The 21,155-nt window shown below is 40.9% G+C and overlaps 1 protein-coding gene across 6 annotated transcripts in view; it reads left to right on the top strand.

The window, feature by feature from the left end:
- The window catches only part of BCLAF1 (BCL2 associated transcription factor 1), a 1,196,126-nt gene that overhangs the window by 868,369 nt on the left and 306,602 nt on the right, over positions 1 to 21,155 (top strand). For all 6 annotated transcript variants that reach the window (XM_044076391.1, XM_044076404.1, XM_044076411.1 and 3 more), the window contains exon 11: positions 18,876 to 19,050. In XM_044076391.1, coding sequence (XP_043932326.1) covers positions 18,876 to 19,050 — 175 coding nt within the window. The remainder of the gene's footprint in view (positions 1 to 18,875; positions 19,051 to 21,155) is intronic.

Here is a 21,155-nt window from a genome sequence, read left to right as displayed (position 1 = left end):
AGCAGGAACCTGTCAGACCCACAGGAGTGGATGCTAGACACCCAAATATTCAAGATGATTACAGAAGCCTGGGGCTGCCCGGACTTAGATCTATTTGCATCCCCCCTCAACCACCATTTTTTGCACAAGGACATTTCACAAACTAGCATGGAAAGTGGATGCTCTCTCTTTCAGTTGGGGAAACCTCTCGAAGTATGCCTTTCCTCCACTACCTCTTCTTCCGCGGGTGTTATTAAAGATCAAACAGGACAAACCCAAGATGATTTTACTGGCCCCAAATTGGCCTCGTCAATTTTGGTACTCAACACTGATGAATCTATCCCAGGAGCCTCCTTGGATTTTACCTCCGATACCAAATCTTTTGTCCCAACACCAGGGCCAGGTTCTGCACTCTCACATCAAAACTCTCAGCCTGGCGAATTCAGGGTCTATGACTATTCCTACCCTTCCTAAAACGGGTCATGGATGTCATCTTAGAACCCAGACGGCCTAGCACTAGAAAATCTTATGCAGGTAAATGGAAGAGATTTTGCACCTGGATGCATGCTCAGGATTCGGATCCTCTCATTCCTAATATCCCATTGATTTTACATTACCTGACAGACATGCTACATAAGGGTTTATCCTTCTCCTCCATAAAAATACATGCCTCAGCTATCTCTGCACATTACAATACAGACCCTCCAATCTTTTCGCATCCACTTCTGAAACAATACCTCAGAGGGGCAAAGAATTTAAGGCCCCCTAGGACACCACCTATACCTGCCTGGGACCTCAACTATGTTCTAGAAAATGCCACATCTGACATTATGTATTTATCATGGAAGACAGCTATCCTACTGGCTTTGACTTCAGCCAGGAGAGTCTCCGAGTTACAAGCTCTCATGGCTGTGGAACCTTATATTATTTTTCACCAAGATAGGGTGTCTTTAAGGACTAATCCTACTTTCATGCCTAAAGTGGTTTCCAAAGTGGCTTTAAATCAAACTATTCACCTGCCAACTTTTTTCACTAATCCACAAAATAAGGAGGAGAGGATCTTGCATTCTTTGGATGTACACAGGCAACTACGTTTTTACCTGGACAGAACCAAGGATATCAGGAAAACAGAGCAACTATTTGTTTCTTATGCAGCAAATTCTCAAGGCAAAGCTATTTCAGAACAGACCATTTCTAAATGGATTGCTCATGGAATCAGATTTTGTTACTCTCATCATGGAAAGCAAATCCCAGGAAAAATTAGAACTCGCTCTACCAGAGCTGCTGCTACTTCAGCTGCCTTTCTCAGGGGAGTACCTACCAAAGATATTTTGGAAGCTGCAACTTGGAGTTCAGTGCAAACTTTCTCTAAGCACTATAATCTCCCTCTTTACTCTAAGTCTAGGGCAGGCTTTGCTTCTGCAGTCTAGCAGGGCCTTCTAGCCGCCCCTTCTACTCTATAACCACCACCCTTTATCTCAGCTTTGGGATTCAACCCTACAGTGATGACTGCAACAGTGAAACATGATGAACATAGTACAGTTGTGTACACTTACCATAAATGTAGATGTTAGAGTGTCTTCACTGTTGCAGTCTGGATTACCCACCCTCCTGTCCCCTCTTACACTTTCATTACTGTGGTTTCCTACTTCACCCTTCTTCTGAGGTGTATTTGCTACAGAGTATGGGGTTTGTTGTATGTTACATTTTTGTTTTACTATTAGCCTTCACATTTGGGCACCTGACATCTGGGGCAAGAAAAACTGGAGAACATGGCGTCGGCTGGCAGCTTTGTACTCCTGGCGCCCTGACGTCAGGGATCATGACTGAACAGCCGATGCCGGACCCAGACGTTGGGATTCTGGCCGACCGAGGGCTGCCTGCCGGCAGGAAGAACCCTACAGTGATGACTGCAACAGTGAAGACACTCGAACATCTACATTTATGGTATGTACACAACTGTACTTTGTTCATTTCTTTTTCTGACTCTAGATTGGGCTTACCAGTTTCTAAAGTGACACTATCTAATTGGATTTCCAGTTGTATAGCCTTTATCTATAGCTCAGTGGGCAAACCTTTACAGGATCAAGGCTCATTCTACCAGGTTGCTGTCTACCTCTGTAGCATTTCAAGCCAGGGTACCACTTGATAATATCTATGCAGCAGCTACTTGGACTACCCCTCACACTTTTATTACCTATTACCCATTACAAATTGGATTTGACGGGTAGAGCATCCTTTGGCTGCACGGTGCTCAAGAGTATTTTCCAATGAGCCACCCAAGAATAAGGCACTAGGCACTGTTATCAATTTACCTGTGCAGTAGTGTATCCTAATTACTTATGTTATAGTGCGTGAATTTCTGTAAACAGTCTTGATTACTGTGTTCATTTGTTTTATGAAACTTCTAACATTTTCGGTCTTTTGACTTTCTGTACACTTATTTCTTTCATTGGTCTTGATATGTCTAGCCATCTCTAATAAGTCAACCACTTCTTCCCTTAGATCATTTTCTTCTAAATTGAGGGTACATTCTTTGTTCTCCATTTCCTGTAGGCATTCTACAGAAAGTTCCAGAGCATCTTCCTGTGCTGTGCCATGTTCTCTTCAGTTTCATCTTGTGTCATCCATCGCTCTTTCATATGGGAACTCATGGGTCTGTCACTCCACATCATTGACTTTTTCAGAGTTGCCACAGTTTCCTGTTCCTTTCCTTGTTGTACAACTCCATCTGAACTTTTATACTAGTTTCCTACTGAAGGCTGTAAAGTATCTTCATATGGCAACTGATCAGATGTTTCCCGCTCCACTGGTTTGTCCTTAATTTGGAGATTCATTATTCTATCCAGGAGTAGTATTATCAGAGTTAGATTTTCTACACTAAATCCTTCACGTTGCAGGTAATCCATAACCTCAGATCTGAAGTAGTTAACTTCATTTGATCAGCAACCTGTGGGTTACGGATCCGAGCCAGCAGCATACCAAGCTAAAGATCCGAGCTCCAAGCTCCACCCCCGTACCTATACTACCCTGCAACCTCCTTCCAATCCTCAGCTCTCGTTTGCCGTGGCTTTGCCAAGCACAGGATTTTTCGAGCTCCAGGCGAGTGTAACTTTTTCTAGTAATCTAAAAATTTTTCTTAAAATATTTGGGTAGTATAGTGATGTGTGTGTATAATATTTTCTAATTTTTTTTTGATACATTAGTCCTATTCTTAACTAATCTATCCCCCTCTTATCCTTGGTAATTACTGTCCCCTAGTAGGCCCTTCTTTTCCCCTTAGAGGTGTGTGTGTGTGTGTGTGTGTGTGTGTGTGTGTGTGTGTGTGTGTGTGTGTGTGTGTGTGTGTGTGTGTGTGTGTGTGTGTGTGTGTGTGTGTGTGTGTGTGTGTGTGTGTGTGTGTGTGTGTGTGTGAAGGGAATGGCTGAAAGCCAGAAAACTACTTTTTCTAAATGTACTGAGTGTGGCCATAAGCTGTCGCCAGCGGATGGTCACACTCAGTGCGTGCTTTGCTTGGGGGTTTCTCACCTTTCCTCATGCTGCCAGATATGTGCAGCTTTTAAGCCCCAGGCCTTGTGAGATAGGAAGAAAAAGCTGATTTTGGTGGGTCTTCTACCCGCGGAATCAGCTTTTTCCTCCTCTCCCTCTGTAGTGACAACCATGGCTGTGGTTGCCCAACCATCTGGCCCTCCTCCCCTGGCTGGAACTCACCCTCCCACCTCATCCCAGGGAGATCGAGAGGCAAAAAAGGACAGAAAAGAGAGAAGGGAGAGAGAGAAAGAAAGAGAGAGAGAAGCCACAAACTGCGGGCCGAATTGGACCCCTCGGCCCCTCCAGCTAAGGTACTCTCCTCTCCATTAAAGATTACCAAGCCTCCTTCCCCACGGCTCCGTTCCCCATGCTTCTCTCCGGAGCTGGAGGAGGAGGCCCGACCACCTTCGAGGTTGCTGCGTCGGCCCTCCCAGCCGGCTTCGGCGGCCTCTTCCAGATCTACTCGTAGCCTCTCTGAGGCAGATATGGACCGGATGATGCGTCGCTTCCTGCAAACTCAGCTGCAGATGGGAGTGTTGCTCCACTGTTTGTCCCGATAGCTCCTTCTCCAATCCACTACCGGGTTTCGGAGTCTATTATTATTGCTACCTCGACGCCGGCCATGCCCTCGAGCTTATCGGATCCCCTTTCGGATACGAGCTCTCGCAGCCAAGAGCCGGGCATCGGATCCAAGGGGGGCAAGTGTGTCTTCGGCCCTTTTGCAGTCGGAGCACACTGTCCACTCGGATCCGAGCGCTTCGGCTCCGATACCGATCCATTTGTCGGATCCGAGGGTGCCAGCCATCTGTCTTAGAGAAGCCGGTTCCCCATCGGCATTCGACATTGTGGAGATGGTTTTCTCTAGAGGATCAAGACTCCTCACTCTTTTCTCGGGATCTACCCCCGCTCGTGCGCAGCTCAGTTTGTCTTCCATCATCCAGTCCCAGGGACAGCCTGTGTCGTTGACGCCCCAGCCAGTTCCCCTGGAGGAACATGAATCCTTTCGTGAGCCCCCCTCGGACAGTCCCCTCTCGGAGATTCCTCACAAACACCTGTGCAACAGGAGGCACTTGGACTTCCCTGAGTCTCTCACCGAGGATACCGATTTGGAGGAAGGGGAAGGTTCTCCCAAGTCACCCCCCCGATGACATCTCCTTCAGAGACATTATGGAAATGCTCTGCCAAAGGGGGAGTGGTCTGCTAAAAAACCTTCCTCGGACGAGTCTGTATTCCTGGAGGCGCTCGACACAGGACCATCTTCCTCTTGGGTGTCCCCCCCATCGCCAACCTGATTACCACCAGGGCATGGAAGGAACCGGACACTGTAGAACCGATCCCCAGGAGGCCCGACAAGATTTTGAGCCCCCCTGCAGACAAAGCTTCGTGGAGCAAGGATTCCCCTGTAGATGCCATGGTGGTGGCGGCGGCCACCAAAAAGGAACTAGCTCAGGGCAGTTCTTCAGTCCATCCCCCTGACAAGGAGTCTCGGGCAGTGGACCGTATTGGAAAGCGGATGTTTGCTTCAGCTATCTTCTCTATTACGGCGCTAAATTACTTGGCCCATGTAATCAGACTGCAGCGGGACCTGGTTAGAGTATGCTGAGTCTCCCCCAGAGTCCATGTTGGCCGAGGATAAACGGACTTTCTCGGCTCGTATGGCCACTCTCAAGTCAGTGTCTAATACGTCTATGCGGCTACTCTCCCATGCCACGGAAGGAGCCGCTAGAGCTAGCGGGTCCGGTATCGCCTTAAGGCGTCATGCCTAGCTTCGGCTTTGCGATTTTTCAGAACCTATCAAGGCGTCCTTCGCAAATGCACCCTCTGACAGGTCTACCCTGTTCGGGAAGACCGTCCACAAGACACTGGTCCAGAGCAAGAAAGACGGGAAAACGTCAGCCATCGGAATCCGCTTCTCTACCCCTCAAAGGTCCTTCTCCAGGAACCAGCGAGGGCAGAAGAAGATGTGGTTCCGGAAATCTCAGCAGGCCCGGAACGCTCAGGACTCCTTCTCCCCCAGAGGCAGAGGGGGACAAGGTGGATGCCGGCCCAGAGGCAGAGGGGTCCGAAGAACTTCGGGTCACGGGGAACCCTTTTCCAATCGACCCGCGCAGCAGCCCTGAGGAGCTGCCCGACTGCTTCTCTCTGGAGGCAGTCGGGTGGCGTTTTTCGAGGCACCTGGCTCAGTGGGAGTCCATCACAACAGATCGCTGGGTGCTTCAGATAATATCCAGAGGCTATTCAGTCCCCTTCATAAACAAGCCCCCTTACTCAAGGCGCCTCCCAGATGTCCCACCCACTCAAAGGGAGGCCGCGGGTTAGGAAATAGAAAAGCTGTTAGAAAAAAGAGCCATCCGGCATGTGCCCCCAGACCAGTCCGGATCAGGCATCTACTCCAGGTTCTTTCTGGTGCCAAAAAAGACGGGGGACTTGAGGCCGATTCTTGCCCTGTCAACAATGAACCTTTTCGTTGCCAAGGAGAACTTCCAGATGGTTACGCTCCAATCCGTCCTGCCCCTCTTGCAGAAGGAGGACTGGATGTGCTCCATAGACCTCAAGGATGCGTATTACCATATTCTCATGGACAGACTGTCCAGGAGGTTTCTTCGGTTTCGGCTAGGGGCCAGTCATTACCAGTTCAGGGTCCTACCCTTCAGTCTCACCACAGCCCCCAGGGTGTTCACCAAGGTCATGGCAGTTGTATCGGCCCACCTGAGGCTACAGGGCATACAGGTCTACCAGTACCTAGACGACTGGCTCCTCACCACCCCCACCAGGCAGCTACTCTCTCTAGCCAGGGACTTCTTCCTCCGTTTATCATCCCAGTTGGGGATCACCATAAATGTCAAGAAGTCGTTCCTCCAAGCTGTTCAGGTTATAGACTTTATAGGGGCCAGGATAGATTCCCTTCAGGTCAAGGCTTTCCTAATGCCAGACAGGCTTTACAGCATGACTTTACATGTACTAGCTCTTATTCAGTCTCCTGCTCCCCCAACAGAGTTAGTCCTGAGAGCTTTGGGGTCCATGGTGGCAGCGATCAATTTGATCCCTTATGCTCGTCTGCACATGAGGGTTTTACAGTGGACTTTGCAAGTCCAGTGGTCCACTCTACACCATCCGCTAGACTTGCCGATTTACACAGGACAGCTGTCTTCCGTAAATCTGACCAGCTTTTCGTCTCCTTTGCAAAATCTTTTCTAGGGAAACCGATTTCTAAAGTGACTTTTGCCAGATGGATTTTGAGTTGTATTCTCTTAGCATATAGAGAATCTGGCTTGCCAGAACCAATGGGAGTTCATGCTCATTATATGCGTTCTATGGCAACGTCTGCTGCATTCTGGTCTAGAGTTTCCCTGGATGACATTTGTTCAGCGGCTACCTGGGCGTCCTCTAACATCCTTTATTTCTCATTATAAGCTAGATTTGGTGTCTAGAGGAAGGGCTGCTTTTGGCTCTGCAGTGCTCCGGAATATTCTTCCTTGAAGGCCTCCCAAAATTTCGGGTAGCTGGGGACTCTGTCCCACAGGTTGCTGATCAATTGAAGTTAACTACTTCAGATAATGAAGTTATGTACTCACCATAACGTTCCATCTGAGTAGGTAACTTCATTTGTCAGCAACCGTCCCTCCCTCCTTCCCCCTAACCTGAATAGTTATTTAGCTGAACTCGAGGTTTAGATGCTTGAGTTTTGTTTTGTCTCTGAGTCAGGTCTTCTTCTCAGGTTGTTAGTTTGTTTTGTTGTTTGTGCAGGTGGCAAACGCGATCTGAGGATTGGAAGGAGGTTGCAGGGTAGTATGAGTAAGGGGGTGGAGCTTGGAGCTCAGATCTTTAGCTTGGTATACTGCCGGCTCGGATCCGTAACCCACAGGTTGCTGACAAATGAAGTTACCTACTCAGATGGAACACTATGGTGAGTACATAACTTCTTCTTTGTTTCTTTAACTTGTCCATTACTAATCTTCCTTTTTACTTTCCCTCTTTTTCTTTTTTTTTGTATGGTAATCTTTTCCATATCTGGATACCTTTGTCTGTATTTCTCTCCAAATTTCTTTGAGGCTTTTTTTTTGTTTTGTGAAATTTGGCTTTCTCCATTACATAAATATTGCACCATTGTATGTCATTCCAGTGTTTATCTAATCTGAGGCAAATTTTGTATCTTTTTTGACTTTCATCACTGTCTGCCGTAAACTAGCTGTCTTTCTAGATAGTTATATTGTTTTTGTCTTTTTGTTGTCTGTGGAAAAGAAAGCCCAGCAAGTGTTCTTTGGTAGATTATTTGGCGATATTGTACTTGAGGGCCTCACCACTTCGTTTCGTGCAGAAGTGGGTGTGTCGCGAATTGAGTGACAGATGCGGTGGACCCGGTCTGTGCAATTCTGTGTAAATTACGAAAAACTGGCCTGTGACAATTGGCAGCCACTAGTTAATAAGCTATCGAGTGTTTCAGTTTTTGATTTAAAATATTATCTACTTTTCCAAGTAGATTGTAAGTAGCGATGACACATAACTGGTACAAAACTGTTCATTAAAATATTAATGAAACTCGAGTTTGAACACCCGAACAGAATGTCAAAGCCAAGCTGGTTGTTACAGCCTGCTCTGCCCACAAAATATTCCTCTCCCGTTACAACGGGGCAACAGTTTGTGGATTCCTGGCCTTCTGGCTTTGTTTAAGAATAGGTGCAAAATTGCACGTACTGCGGCCGAAATTTGGGGTACCAAGAGCAGCACGGCCTTGTGCTTGGCATTTTTTGATAGCAAGCGTCAAACCTGGTCTTGATTTTTGTATCGTAGACCAACGTAGCAGTTTTATTAGCATGGAAATGTTAATTTCTTACTGATTTTAGCCATATTTATTAAAAGCGTGCTTCCAGTATAATCTTTAACCGTATTACGTTTTACCCCTGCCCTCTCCCCAGACAAGTACATACACATTTATTCTGTATTTCCACTGAAATGCTTAATCTTAAGAAACCCAAGCCAACTTCCTCTCGCCAATAAAATCTAGGTATAACTTATTCAGAATAAGCACAGATGTAATAATTTTTTGGTGATATTTTACTTGTAAGGACTCCCCTTGTTAAAGTATTTTCTTTTTACATTTTGTTGTACATTCGGAGGGAATGCATATTCATGAATGACATGTCACGGGGGTGGGTTTTGGGCGGGGCTTGCTACTGCGCATCTGGTGAGGCCCTTTTTTTTTTTTTGTCAGGGGATCCAAAAGCAAAGAAGCATGATGATTTTAAGACTTTCAGAAAGAAAATATTACTAACAAAATCCAGGCTATTCGTCATTGTAGCATTGTGGGCTTTTGGCCTTAGTCTAGGAAATGTCCCCTGCTGCTTTGGCTGTAGATCACTCCATTAAAGCTAAATCCTTTTCTGTTTTCCTCCTCTAAAAAAGGAAAAAATAGCAGGAGGACTTTTAAGAGCTAGTGAGAACACCCAAAACTGCAAAAGTCTAAGAAAATTGTGAGGGAAATTTATGGCACACTATCCTGTCAGACTGTCAAGGCTGTAGCAGCCCAATTGAAAATCTTGCCTTAGAACTTTTTCCACACGTCTCAAAGTATGGTTTATTTCAGTCTCGGTCCACAAGATTTCCTTTCCTTGTTCTGTTGATCAAGCTCAAATTCCTGCTTTGTAAAATGATCCATGGTGTGGATGTAATTTCTGAAAATGCTCTGTTGTTGATGACATTTTTAATGATGACAACTCAGAAGCAGCCTTCTTATTCATAGTTTAAAAAGGATGCTCCCTCTAGATGCAGTTTTTAGTTGTCCAACAAAATATTGCAGACTTTGTTTTGAAGGCTTCTCAAACTCTTTCCTCTCTGGTTGAATTTATATTGCCAAACATTAGTGGTAGGGCCATTTGCTGATTACATTTTAGTTTGTAGAACATCTAAAGACTGCTTTGAGTGATTTGCTTGGGAAGAGGCAGTGGATAGTTGGGCATCTGAATTATGGAAGTCAGTTAATTAACTCCAGTGGTGCTTATCATGCTGTGTTGTTAATCACACTTGAATTGCTCCATGTTTGAGCTGTTATGTCCTCTTCAGACTGATAATTCGTAAAAGGCAGATTCACACACTCACGCCAATTTTGTTCCACTGTAACGTAGCAACAGTACTTAAGTTACAGTATTCATTGCCACAGTTAAGCACATTAAATGTGAGAAAATAACTTCAGCTGAAGAAGAAATGCAAAAAGCTGCTTTTCTTTTTCAGCTGAAAAAAATTCTCACTTTAGATTTCATGTTACTCTCATCTCTAGGCTTTTGCTGTCCAACCTCCAGTAGTCAGGAATGTGACACCTAATCAAGTGACTGCTGGTAAGCATTAATTGTTAGTTTACACAGGGGCCTGAGGGGTTTACAGATGATTTTGACTTTAGAAAATGTGGAAAATAATGCTTTGTGGTGGTCCATTATTATGTATTTGCACTTTCTAATTCCTTTGGCTCTCTTATCTGAAAAGTCCATAGAAGGAAGCTTGGGGGTGGGGGGGGGGGGTTAGAGGCCTGTTTCACTCTTTGGTTCTTCTGATTGGGATAAATAGTAAAATAATATGTGCCTTTACCACTGGGTTGCAACAGTAATGATGAAGACACCCTTTTTCAGGCTGTCCTCAGGAAGATTTCACTTTGAGTTCTACTCACTGTTATGCAGGAACATTTTAAATGGTAAGGACTTGTTCCCTTCCATACAAAAGGTACAGTGAGAAGAGCTGAAGGGCTAAGGACCTTGACCATTCCCCCAGTAATTAATTTTAATTTTTTAATAGTGCATTGCTGGACTCTGACAGGCTCCTTCTCATCCCTAAAGAAAAAAAATATATTGGGTGAACAGGGTTCAGGAGCAGAACCAGTATTTGTGTAAACCCACTAAAAGATGTGCCAAATCACTAAGAAGCCATGGTTAGAAGCCATTATTTGAAATAAAAGCTACACTCGGGTTGTAGCTGTGGCTTCTTAAAGATGTAGAGTACTCCATACACCAAAAAATGTAGTTTCTAGTGAGCTATAAATAGTGTTTATCGGGACTTCATGCGTAAATATTCACCAAAATAATCACCCAAATATGGAACATTAAATGGTCAAACAGAATTTATACAGGTTACTTGATACCAGTAAATGCAAGCACTGGTCAAATGAAGTAGGTATGATGACTAAGCCAGTAGTCAATGTTCTTGGATGATGCCAGTAGTAGTTTAAAACATGAAAGCTGAACAGCACTAATGGGAGTGCACCGGGAAAAAAGTTGCAAGTCTGGGACTTATTTCAGCTGGTAAGACAGATGATCTACTTCTTTTAGACGTGAGCCTGAAAATACCACATCTACAAAACATGAAAATGATGGCACTTCTTAAGTTACTTTATAGAACATCTCTACCCCCACTAACTTGAAACCCATAACAAAACTAAAGCCAGGTTAAAACCACACCCTGTTTGCAGAGGCTACAGTTTGTAAGCATGTCATCCAGCACAGTTTGGGTATTTAAATAGAATTTAGTGATGTAATTGTGGACTGGCTGTACTTGATTGTTTCTTGTGCAGGTCCTTTGCTACTGACAGTACAAAGATTAGTGCAAACTAAGTAGAGTTTAAGCCACTTCTGCTTTCATCCTGATCACCAGTACTTGTAGTATACTTTGCATCATTTGTTCAAAAACAGAAAATAAGCAATTTTTTTTTATTGGTGGTTGGGGTAGTATTTTTTGCTAGTTGTATAGATATGGTTCCTTCTAAAATGCTTTTAGAACATGTTTTTATGTAACTGGGTCACAGTTCATTCTGGTTTTCTGAATGTCAGGACTTCAACTTTGTACATTTTTATACTTGTAATTGTGTGAAATGTATTAGACTGCATGAGCATTTCTCAGTTTGAAGACATTCTGTTACTTAACACACCTTAAGAAAATGTGTTCTTCATATTCACTGTTGTCCTAGTGATACTTGGGATTCCTGTATGCTTAAGCCCCACAACCAGCCTGAATACTACTATGCAGACAAGGTGGGTTCCCTACCCTACCAACATCAAGACATCTGTGGTATAAAGGGGCTTTGGCTGGCATAGTTTTTAGGACTTTCTTAATGCAATTCGATGAGCATCTCAAGCAATGTGGTTGTGTCAGTAGTGCATCAGGTTGACTTAAAGCCAGAGTTTGCAGATTATTACCCTGTTGAGGATTTTACTTGTATCCATGTTATTGTTTTTGGATCGCTTTGTATTGTAGGTGTCTGTGGCTGTTGTCCCGGGTGCTTTTTTCAACCAGCGGACCATCAAATGCAGGGTGGAATCTTGTGAGAAGTACCTTTCCCAAAAGTCCAACACCTGATCTGAGTCTATCACGGCATCTACCTGTTCTCTTCCTTCAGCCGCCATAGGAGTGCTGAATGATGATGGTTTGGGAGGCCAATGAGACCGCCTTGGAGTCAGATAGTCCTAGTCCCAGGTTGAAACTACTGGGGTTGTTAAGGCGTCCTTACAGACCCAGCGTGTTCTTCATCCAAGGCCAGTGGTGTGAACCTTTTGAAGGCTGCCACATCTCTGGCCCCCAGCATGTCCTGGTTAGCCAAAGAAGTTGACATTGGTCAGTACTAGAACTCTGGAGCCGATGTTTGAATTATTGTCAGTGAAGTAAGGAAAGGCAATATCCAGAGCTCTGTTTGTTCAAGAGGAAGTCAAGGGAGACCAACCACATCAAAATATTTGACCTCCACAGAATTTCAGGGGCTACAGTGTAGACTTCATGCCCAAGCACAGAACTATGACATCTAAGCCCAGACAGTCATTGGTCAGTTTGCTGCAACCACCACCGGCTGGTCTCAGCCCCTTGCCTTTCAGATCACCACCCTGGATCTGTTTTGCTTGTTTCATGATGTCATGCCGTTCATGATGACTAGGCAAGCAGCCTCTGAAGAACCTTCTGTGTCAGTGGTACCATCTGTTAAAAATAAAAGGCATCCTTCTCCCCAGAGGGAGTCAGATTCCCCAAATTCAGAGATGGAACAGCTGGTTTAAGTGAACCAAGTGTCCCCTGCCTCCTGTGTAGAATGTGATAGGTCACACTTCCCTCAGCCTCACCACATGAAGGGCTTTCTTTTAGAGCTTCCACTTACAGCATGAAGGAGACCTTCAACTTGGAGCCCACTGAGTTCTACCAGGCTTAGACTAGCTACAAAAAGTTTCTGGGCCCATCAGACCCCTGGCCATACATCTGGTGTCATAAACCCTGGAATACTTTCTGCTGTTTTATGAATATAATATTCTGTGTGGTGGTTGTTCTCCATAAGGATCTGCATCCAAAATCTGACTCACTGTTACTTGAGCCCCCCCCCTCCTGCTTTATCATCCCTTTCCATTTTGAATTATAACTTTCTGCTTGTGTTACTTGTATGAGCCTTAACTGTGTGGCTCTGAAATATCCCTTAACCCTTGCCCTCTTCCCTTCCCAGATAAATTCCTTCAACCCTCTATTATTATCCACAATTTCTCCTCTGATTGATAAAAATATGAGTGATTCCTATATAAAGCTAAAGGGGCTCAACACATTTTCATTGCTTTTGTCTTGCTATCATATCCATAAACAAGAGCTTCCACTTTCTCCGTTTTTGGTATTATCTTTTTATTCTCTTCCCAATGGGCATTGCTAAACCAATTTATGCATGGGTACATTATTTCACAATGATGGCCTTTGTTTTATTTTCATTAATTCTGTGTTCCAAAAAGAATTGAAACTCTCAAAATGTTCCACAGTAATGATGTCCTTTTCTGGATTTGTCAGGTACGAAATAATATCATCTGCACATAAAGCCAACGTTTCTGGATTACCGTACCAAGTTATATCCTTGAATTTCTGAGTCCCTAATTTTCTTTTCCAGTGGCTCTAAATAAAAAGCAAATCAAGGAGAAAAGAAAGACCCCAACTTTTTTCCTCTGTTCAAGCACAACTTATCAGAGAGGGGCCCCTTCCACTTTAATTTTTGCCTCTGATCCTTCATATATATTCGTTATTAACCTTATTATTTTATTAGGGTTTGCAAATACTCCCATTGCTCTACTCATAAATAAAAGCCTGTGTCAAATGCTTTCTCAGCATTAAGAGCCACCAACATCAGTGGTATTTTCTTACATTCTGCTTCCCTCTGCCTCATTATTGTTGTCTTAATGTTGTCAGATGTTTGCCTCCCCTCCACAAACCACATTGATCAATATTCATCAATTTCAGAAGCACCTTTTCCATTCTTTTAGCTGGTATAGACATAAAGATTTTATAATTACGATTTAAAATTCAAATGGATCTATATAAAGCTGGGTCTGATGGGCCTTTGCTGTCATTAGGCAATACAGCCACAGCCACTTCAGCTGTCTTCCAAGATGTTTGTGCTTTTCTTCCTTTTAAAATACTGTTAAACAAAATCTTCCAGACCTGTATCACTTTCTTCTCTCCTAACTTCCACAGGAATACCATCTATTTCTGGAGACTTCCCTGGATATTGATTACACATCACTGTTTTTATCTCATGTTCTCTTATCTTAGCTGTAAGTTTTTGAGCTTCATCTTCCTCTAACTTTGGCGAAACTAAGTCTTCCTTAAGTTTTTCCATTTGTGCTCTTTCTTGATTTCCACATTTCTTTACTTTATACAAATATTAATAACATTTCCAGAATGTCTGTGTTACCTCTTCAAGATCTCTGGTTATTTTTCTTATTGTTTTGTGACAACCCTTTCTACTTTCTATTATGTAAGTCGTCATGCTATTTGTGTTCGGAGTTATCAAACATAGTTGCTTAGCAGCGATCTTTCTAAACCTGTTAATAGTATCCAGATACGCCCTCATTTTCTCTGTAGCACTCTCATTTCTGCCTCTTCTTGTTCTGTGAGATTTCCTGTATTCTGCAGTACTTTAGCCTTTGTCATCCCCTCTAATTAATTCACATTACTTCATAACCATATATCTTTCTCTGTTATTTATGTCATATTTTTAACTTCCTTTTTATTTTATCTCACTCATTAGCTACAATGTCTGAAGTTATTTCTATCTTCCCTAATAACTGTCAATTTCCACTCCTTAAATTTCTCTCTTTTAATAAGCAGATGGGAAAGCGCCAATTTCTCATTTTTATTCCATTACCTGCATTTTTATCTTCATTTTTAAAGGTGCATGATCTGAAGTAGTTATTGGATGTATGCTGAAACTTTCAATTAAATGCATATCTTCCTGTGAAGTATAATTTCTGTCTAGTGTAGCCCAGTTGTACCTTGTGGAATAATATGTGAAAGCTGTCAAGAGTTCCTACTGCTGAATTCACGTCTTCCATACCAAATATTTTCATACATTTCTTCAGAAATCTACCCTCTTTTGTTAATATTTTTACTTGTAGGTCCCCCCTGATACATCCACACTATTGCATATCAAATTCCAGTCCCTGGTAATCTGTGCTGAAACCCGATTATCCACCCCCCCAATTTTTTAAGCTCTATAATAGCAGTTTTTGTTGGAATATAAATCCACGCTATCAAAATCCTCTGTCCTTGCCAAAAGCCCTTTCCTACCACAAGTCTGACATTATTGTCTTTTTTTTCCCTTCTCCTTTTGCTATAGGAGTACTATTGTTGCCACTCTGGCAACTAGCATAATTACTCCATTTTCCTTGTCCCTGGTACTGTGAATATCCATTCTGAAATCCCATTTTTGTCAAATACACATGCTCATTTCTTTACCAAATGAGTTTCCTGTAGCACTGCTGTTTTCATTCTGCATTTCTTAATATAATTCAGTATCTTCCTTTTTGTCTGTACTTGTAGGGTCATTTATACTCCAGGATAATGTAGATAGTATAGCCATTACAGTAAATAGCTACTGCTCCTATCTGTTGTACATAACATTTTTAATGTGCATTTCCAACGTTGTGTTGCATACACACCTTTATACAGTAGTTGTTTCTTATCTCCATTTTAACATGTCACATTTTCAAGACTTTGTTTTAATGACAACCCTCAAACAAAAAAAAAAACTAGATACATTTTCAGAAAACTCCGTCTCCTATTAACTTAGAACAAACACACACAAAATGATGTACATTTAAAAAAATGAAGTTTAACAACAGTTGCCCTAAATAGACGTCTGCAAAATTAAGGTTAATTATGCTAAAGCACATGCTGCAGCCAGTGTTCCCACTTATACTGATCTCTGTCTGTTCTTTTATTGTCTGTATTCCCATTCCAGATGTGAAAAGCAGCTTTTATGCTTCCAGAAAACATAACCCTAAGAAAAAATGCCCTGGCTATCTTTACATAAAAATAAATTGTACTGTTGTATTAAATGCATTAAAGTATTAAGGCTGTTATCTCTTATTCACTTCCCATAATTTAAAACTTTTATTTTTCACTGAACTCCTTGACATTATACTTTTAAATGTTGCATTTCCCTCAAAGAATGCTCAGAACTCTCAAAATTAATTGCTTGCACCTGTACACAGTTGGTTTGCATGCAATAGTTAGCAATGAATCTTTGTCAGTTTCAGTCAGAACAGATTGTTCTCAGCTGCAGACTTTTTGACTTGTACTGAACATTTTTTAATAGGGGAGAAAAGCAAGCTAATATTTGTAAATCTAAAAAAATGGCATTTTTGTGGCTTTCATCATTTTGTGTTATTTTTCAGGTCTACTTGCTTACAAAAAACACTTTAAGCATAAGCCAAAAAAAGCATTAATGTAGACATTCACCCATGTTAAAAACAGGAGTTAATATTTCAGTTCTGTATATAACAGTACACTTTTATACCTCACCCCAGCAACCCAGGATTACAGCATATTCTCAGTAAACTTGCTTTGGTGTAGCCTTTCTACTATTGTTATACTTTTTATATGCCTTTAGGTACATCATGTAATTTTTCTCTTTACCTTGTCAGTATTAGTAAGCTTACTTCTCAATCTATGAGTATTAAAAGTCATAAAGCGTCATAAATCTGTTGTCTTAAGGTCCATAGCTGACTGTCAGAAAGATTTTCATGCTAGAAGGTCTTTTAAGTACTGGATATCATCTAGTTAATGCTAGTGGATCTTTGTGTATGGTGAGTTCATTAGTGAAGTATGTTTCTTTAAAGTAGATTTAACTTTATGAAGAACATCAGTAAATGTAGGAGGTACAAGTCTTTTATGAGGGAGTAGATCAGCTTTATATAGAAGTCATAGCAGTTGAGAGATTTGATAGTAATTTTCTACATTCCTAGTGGATCTTATGATCGCTTACTGCATTTCCATTTTGTTTGCATTCAGTTCAGCTAGGTATAAACTTAATGTTACATGCATTTTTATTTTTTACACTTTAACGTTATTAGGATATCATGTAATAATAAAAAAGGAGGGCCTGTAATAATAGTTATTCCCTTTTAGTATTTTTTTTAAATGAACAGTTTCCATTGCCTCTGCAGTTGTCACATACCCTGTCTTGTTAGAAAGTAATTTAGTTCATTAGGTGTCATATCACTTAACATTGTTACTGTATTTTGTAGCACGTGTTACACAACCTATTGGTTCAGTCATGCTAAAACAGAATGTTTAGTATTCATCCATTAGGGAACATACTTTTTCTCAGTCTCTGGTTTTGTGGGTTTTACAGTCCCAAAAATTTGAATAGTATGATACTTTCTCTAGTGACAGGTATCCAGCAAGGGCAGCAAGCATTTCATTTGGTTACTTATTTTTATGTTAGCAGCAAACAGTGGTTGATTTACTGAATATTTATGACAGCTGGCAGTTTAGTTGGTTATTGAATTTCTTAGTGGCAGGCAACAGTTCATGGGGGGTTAGCATTAGTCAAGGAAAACAGAGTTTTAAAAGGGTTATGCTTTTATAATTTTAAATGGATTAGTTTCCTTCTTCCTTGCTTTGTCTTATCCAGTGAGCTCTGGGAGTTAGTTTATGTTTAGGGTGCGTGCTTTTCCTTCTGGCATACTTGATTATATAGGACCCCTTCTGGAGTTTAACAAAGAGATGCAGAAACACTTGCTGATGGTGTCTCGCTCTTGTTAAACTGAAGGTGGTTTGGGTGTCTCTGTGTTTACAGACACATTTTCTGATCACCCTTTGGAAGCATTGCTATTGGTCCGAGTATGTTAAAACTATTTTTTTTCAGTCTGGATGGTCTTCTGCAGCTGAATCCTACACGTAATGAATAAACTGCAACAATAAGCATATTATTCCTTCAATTATCGTATGTACTTTTACAGCTGTACTTCATAACTTTTTACATTTTGAGTGTTTGTTGTGGGGGGGAGGCTGTTTTACACTCTTAAGTTTAGGCTTACAGTAAGAGTACTTGCTGGTAGCATCATTCACGTGGTGATCCATAGATTTCCCCTAATTTCCTGCCATTTAACAGCCATGTGAAGGAGTGTAGCGGTATTCACCCTCTACAGAAATCATCTACTGTCCATATCTAGCAGGAAAATTGATTTTGCCTGAAACGAATCCTGTTCGTAATGCAAACACAGTGCAGCAGTGATTGTTCTATGGAAACATCTGCATTTGTGGTAAGTATCCTTTAACAATCATGTGACTTATAAACGGAGGCAAAAAAAACATGGCTATCAAGCTAGCACTGCAAATAAACTCTAAGCAGCATGTCCTTTATCAGTCTGTGGGTTGACTTGCATTGTATTATATTCCTAAAACAAAATTCTTAAGTAACTTGATGGTAGAGACTGCAATTGCTAGAAATAGAAATGTACTCTAATAGTGATATTTTACTGAGGGCCTCTTGAGAGTAGCTTTTGGAATGCTCAACTTTGACCAAACTTTGCATTATTTCCATTGCTTTACTAAAAATAAGCTTTTGTGTTAAACAATCTAGACTTTTTCTTTAGTTTTTAAAACACAAAATGAATTTGCAGAGGTTTGTATCAGAGTTGTCTTTTGTATGAGTGAATCAAGTAATGTGTTCCATTGATTACTGTGGGAGCAGTATTGCCAAATTCATGCATATTGCATAAAAAGTATGCATCAATAAATATGATACATCTTTTAGGGCTGTAGTAATCTTGTCAAAAGAAAAAAAAAACAGTGATATTTCACTTGCTGTACTTTGTTTTATTGCCTATTTTGCTTCTGTTTCTGAAAGCAGTATATTCTAGATAATTATGTGACAAGTCCTTTTCATTGCATTTCCTTAAAAAGGAAGGGGGTAGGAGCAATATGTCAAGAACCTCGCAAGGCAAATGTGTGCACTTCATTTACTATTTGATAGTTCAGGAGAACTTACTCAGGAACATTTAGTTGCTTTCATTTTAGTTTGGCAGTAAAGTTGGTTGTGCGGTGTATAGTCATTGTTTAATAAAAGACTCTTGTATTCTTTTTAGCAAGCAGAAAAGTAAAGATCGAGCTCGTTCCAGGTCACATTCATCATCTGCTTCATCTTATTTATCCCAGAATGAGAAGGACAGCAAAAAAGAGAGAGACGAGGAGTTTAAGCCTCATCATGAACAAAAAGATTATCCTCCATTTCAGGGGGGAAGCGGTACAAGAGGAAACTTTGTAAGCATTCATTTAGATTTTGCAAAAGTTCAAAAAAATGTAATAACCTGTGATGCACTTGTAATGAAAGAATGTTTACTTGATTTTTACTTTTTGTCTAGTTGCTTAAGGGGGGTCTATATTAAAAGAACAAAATCAAAATTGCGACGTACTAGAAGTTGAAGTTTTTAGTGTCCTTTGATTAAGGTTGGCACCAGATCTGCTGTGTGCATCATAGGTGTATATATTGGTGTCAGTCTCCAAAATGCATGTGTTTCTTTTACCCACCATTTAGTTTTAATCAGTGTTTATATTGCTTGTGTACCCATAGCTGAATAATGTGTTGTATATACTGTGCAGTGCCAGGTATCTCTTATTTTACTTTATTTAACTTTCAGTTAACGTGCGCATCTACATATACATGTTTGTGTTAAACATGCGCATATTTATACAAGTGTATGCGTGTGTTCGTGGAAATATTTGAGATGTATATATGTACACATAAACACATGCATATGTGCATTTATTTTGTGTATGGTATATGTAATAAACACAGTGAGTGTGTGTGTATTGTATACCTATATATATATATATATATATATATATATATATATATATATATATATATATATATATATATATATAGATGTATATGGATATATGTGTGTGTGTGTGTGTATATATATATATATATATATATATATATATATATATATATATATATATGTGCGTGTGTGTGGTGTATAGATATATAGATATATATATATAATATGTGTGTGTGTGTAATGCTGTTTGTGCAAATGTAGTTTAAAAACATTGCAGATAAGCACTTATTTGTGCTTGTTTCTAGGCATGCACTTATGCTTTTCAAAACAAATTTGCTGCCCTGATATAACTTCAGAGCATCAGCTGGATAGAATTGACTACTTTAGTGTTTCACATATTATGAAATGCATGAAGTTGACCATATTACCCTTTCCCCACTTAAGTCTGCTTCTGCCCGCTGTCCACAAGCTCACTCATTTGTGTCTGTTCACCAGACACATTTCATCCTAGCAGACATGCAGTTATGTCATACTAACTACAGAAACACACAATTGCCTCATACCTCTCACTTGCTCAGTATTTTCTAGAAAATGCGGAATTTTACTTTGAAAAAATAGAGTACCACAACATTTTGGGTGGCCCGGTTTAATTACATAAAAAAAAAAAAAAAGTTTGACCCTTACCTGGTCTTTTTTAGCAGCTGTAACATTGTCCATTGCCATTTCCCAAGTCCCAACATCAGTAGAGCTGCTGGAGTAACCATGTTAGTGAATTGTACTGTGTGAGTTGTACAAGGAATGGCATCAGAGCTGCAAAAAGTAGCATGTGCCAAAGATGGCATAGTTTGAAGCCTGTCTGCAGTATGGAGTTAGGAAAGTCTTAACTCCATGCAGTCTGTATTGTGCCACTAAGTACCTATGTCAGTGCTGCTTTTTACCATTCCACCTGCTCTTGGTATGTATTTTCTGTAGTGATTCAGGAACCGGTTTAAATATAAATGTAACTGCAAAACAGGGGCAAGAAATATGCAGATGCTGTGAGCTTTTTGGATGAGTGTGTAACATCTGTCCTTGGCTCTTGTTTCTACAAGTAATTCTTTTGCATTTAGAGTCATCCTGTAAGCCGCATTGAATACCTTTGGCCATTTTCACATCTGTTAAAGAATATATCATAATGCATTGTAGTTGTTACAAATATCGTGTGACTGCATAGTTTGTGCAGATAGTTCTCTCAATGCAGTTTCTTTCTGTGCAGCATAAAACATAAGTGGTACTGGAAGATCTTTGCTTACTCTTGGAACAATATCAGTTCATCAGTCAGTTTTAGCTTTGTACTGCAAAGGTAGTATTTTTTCTGTTTCCGTCTTACACCCACTGATCAGAACTAGATGCAAATCTGAATAAAGTCTGTAAACACTTGTTAGAATGCTGCATTCACTTTAGAGTATGAATAATATAGGTTATGTGTGAACTGCTGCTCTTGGACATTTATTCCTTTTTTTTCATTAAGGGATACCTTTTCAGAATGTTGTAACCTTACAGCTGTTTAAAAGATGTGCACATAGATAATGAGCTCAGTCC

This window comes from Protopterus annectens, chromosome 1.part1 (assembly GCF_019279795.1).
Source record: "Protopterus annectens isolate FY-2018-M chromosome 1.part1, PAN1.0, whole genome shotgun sequence".
Taxonomy (NCBI): Eukaryota; Metazoa; Chordata; order Ceratodontiformes; family Protopteridae; genus Protopterus; species Protopterus annectens.
The sequence above is the reverse complement of the archived record's forward strand: the minus strand, read 5'-3'. Positions and strand labels throughout refer to the sequence as shown.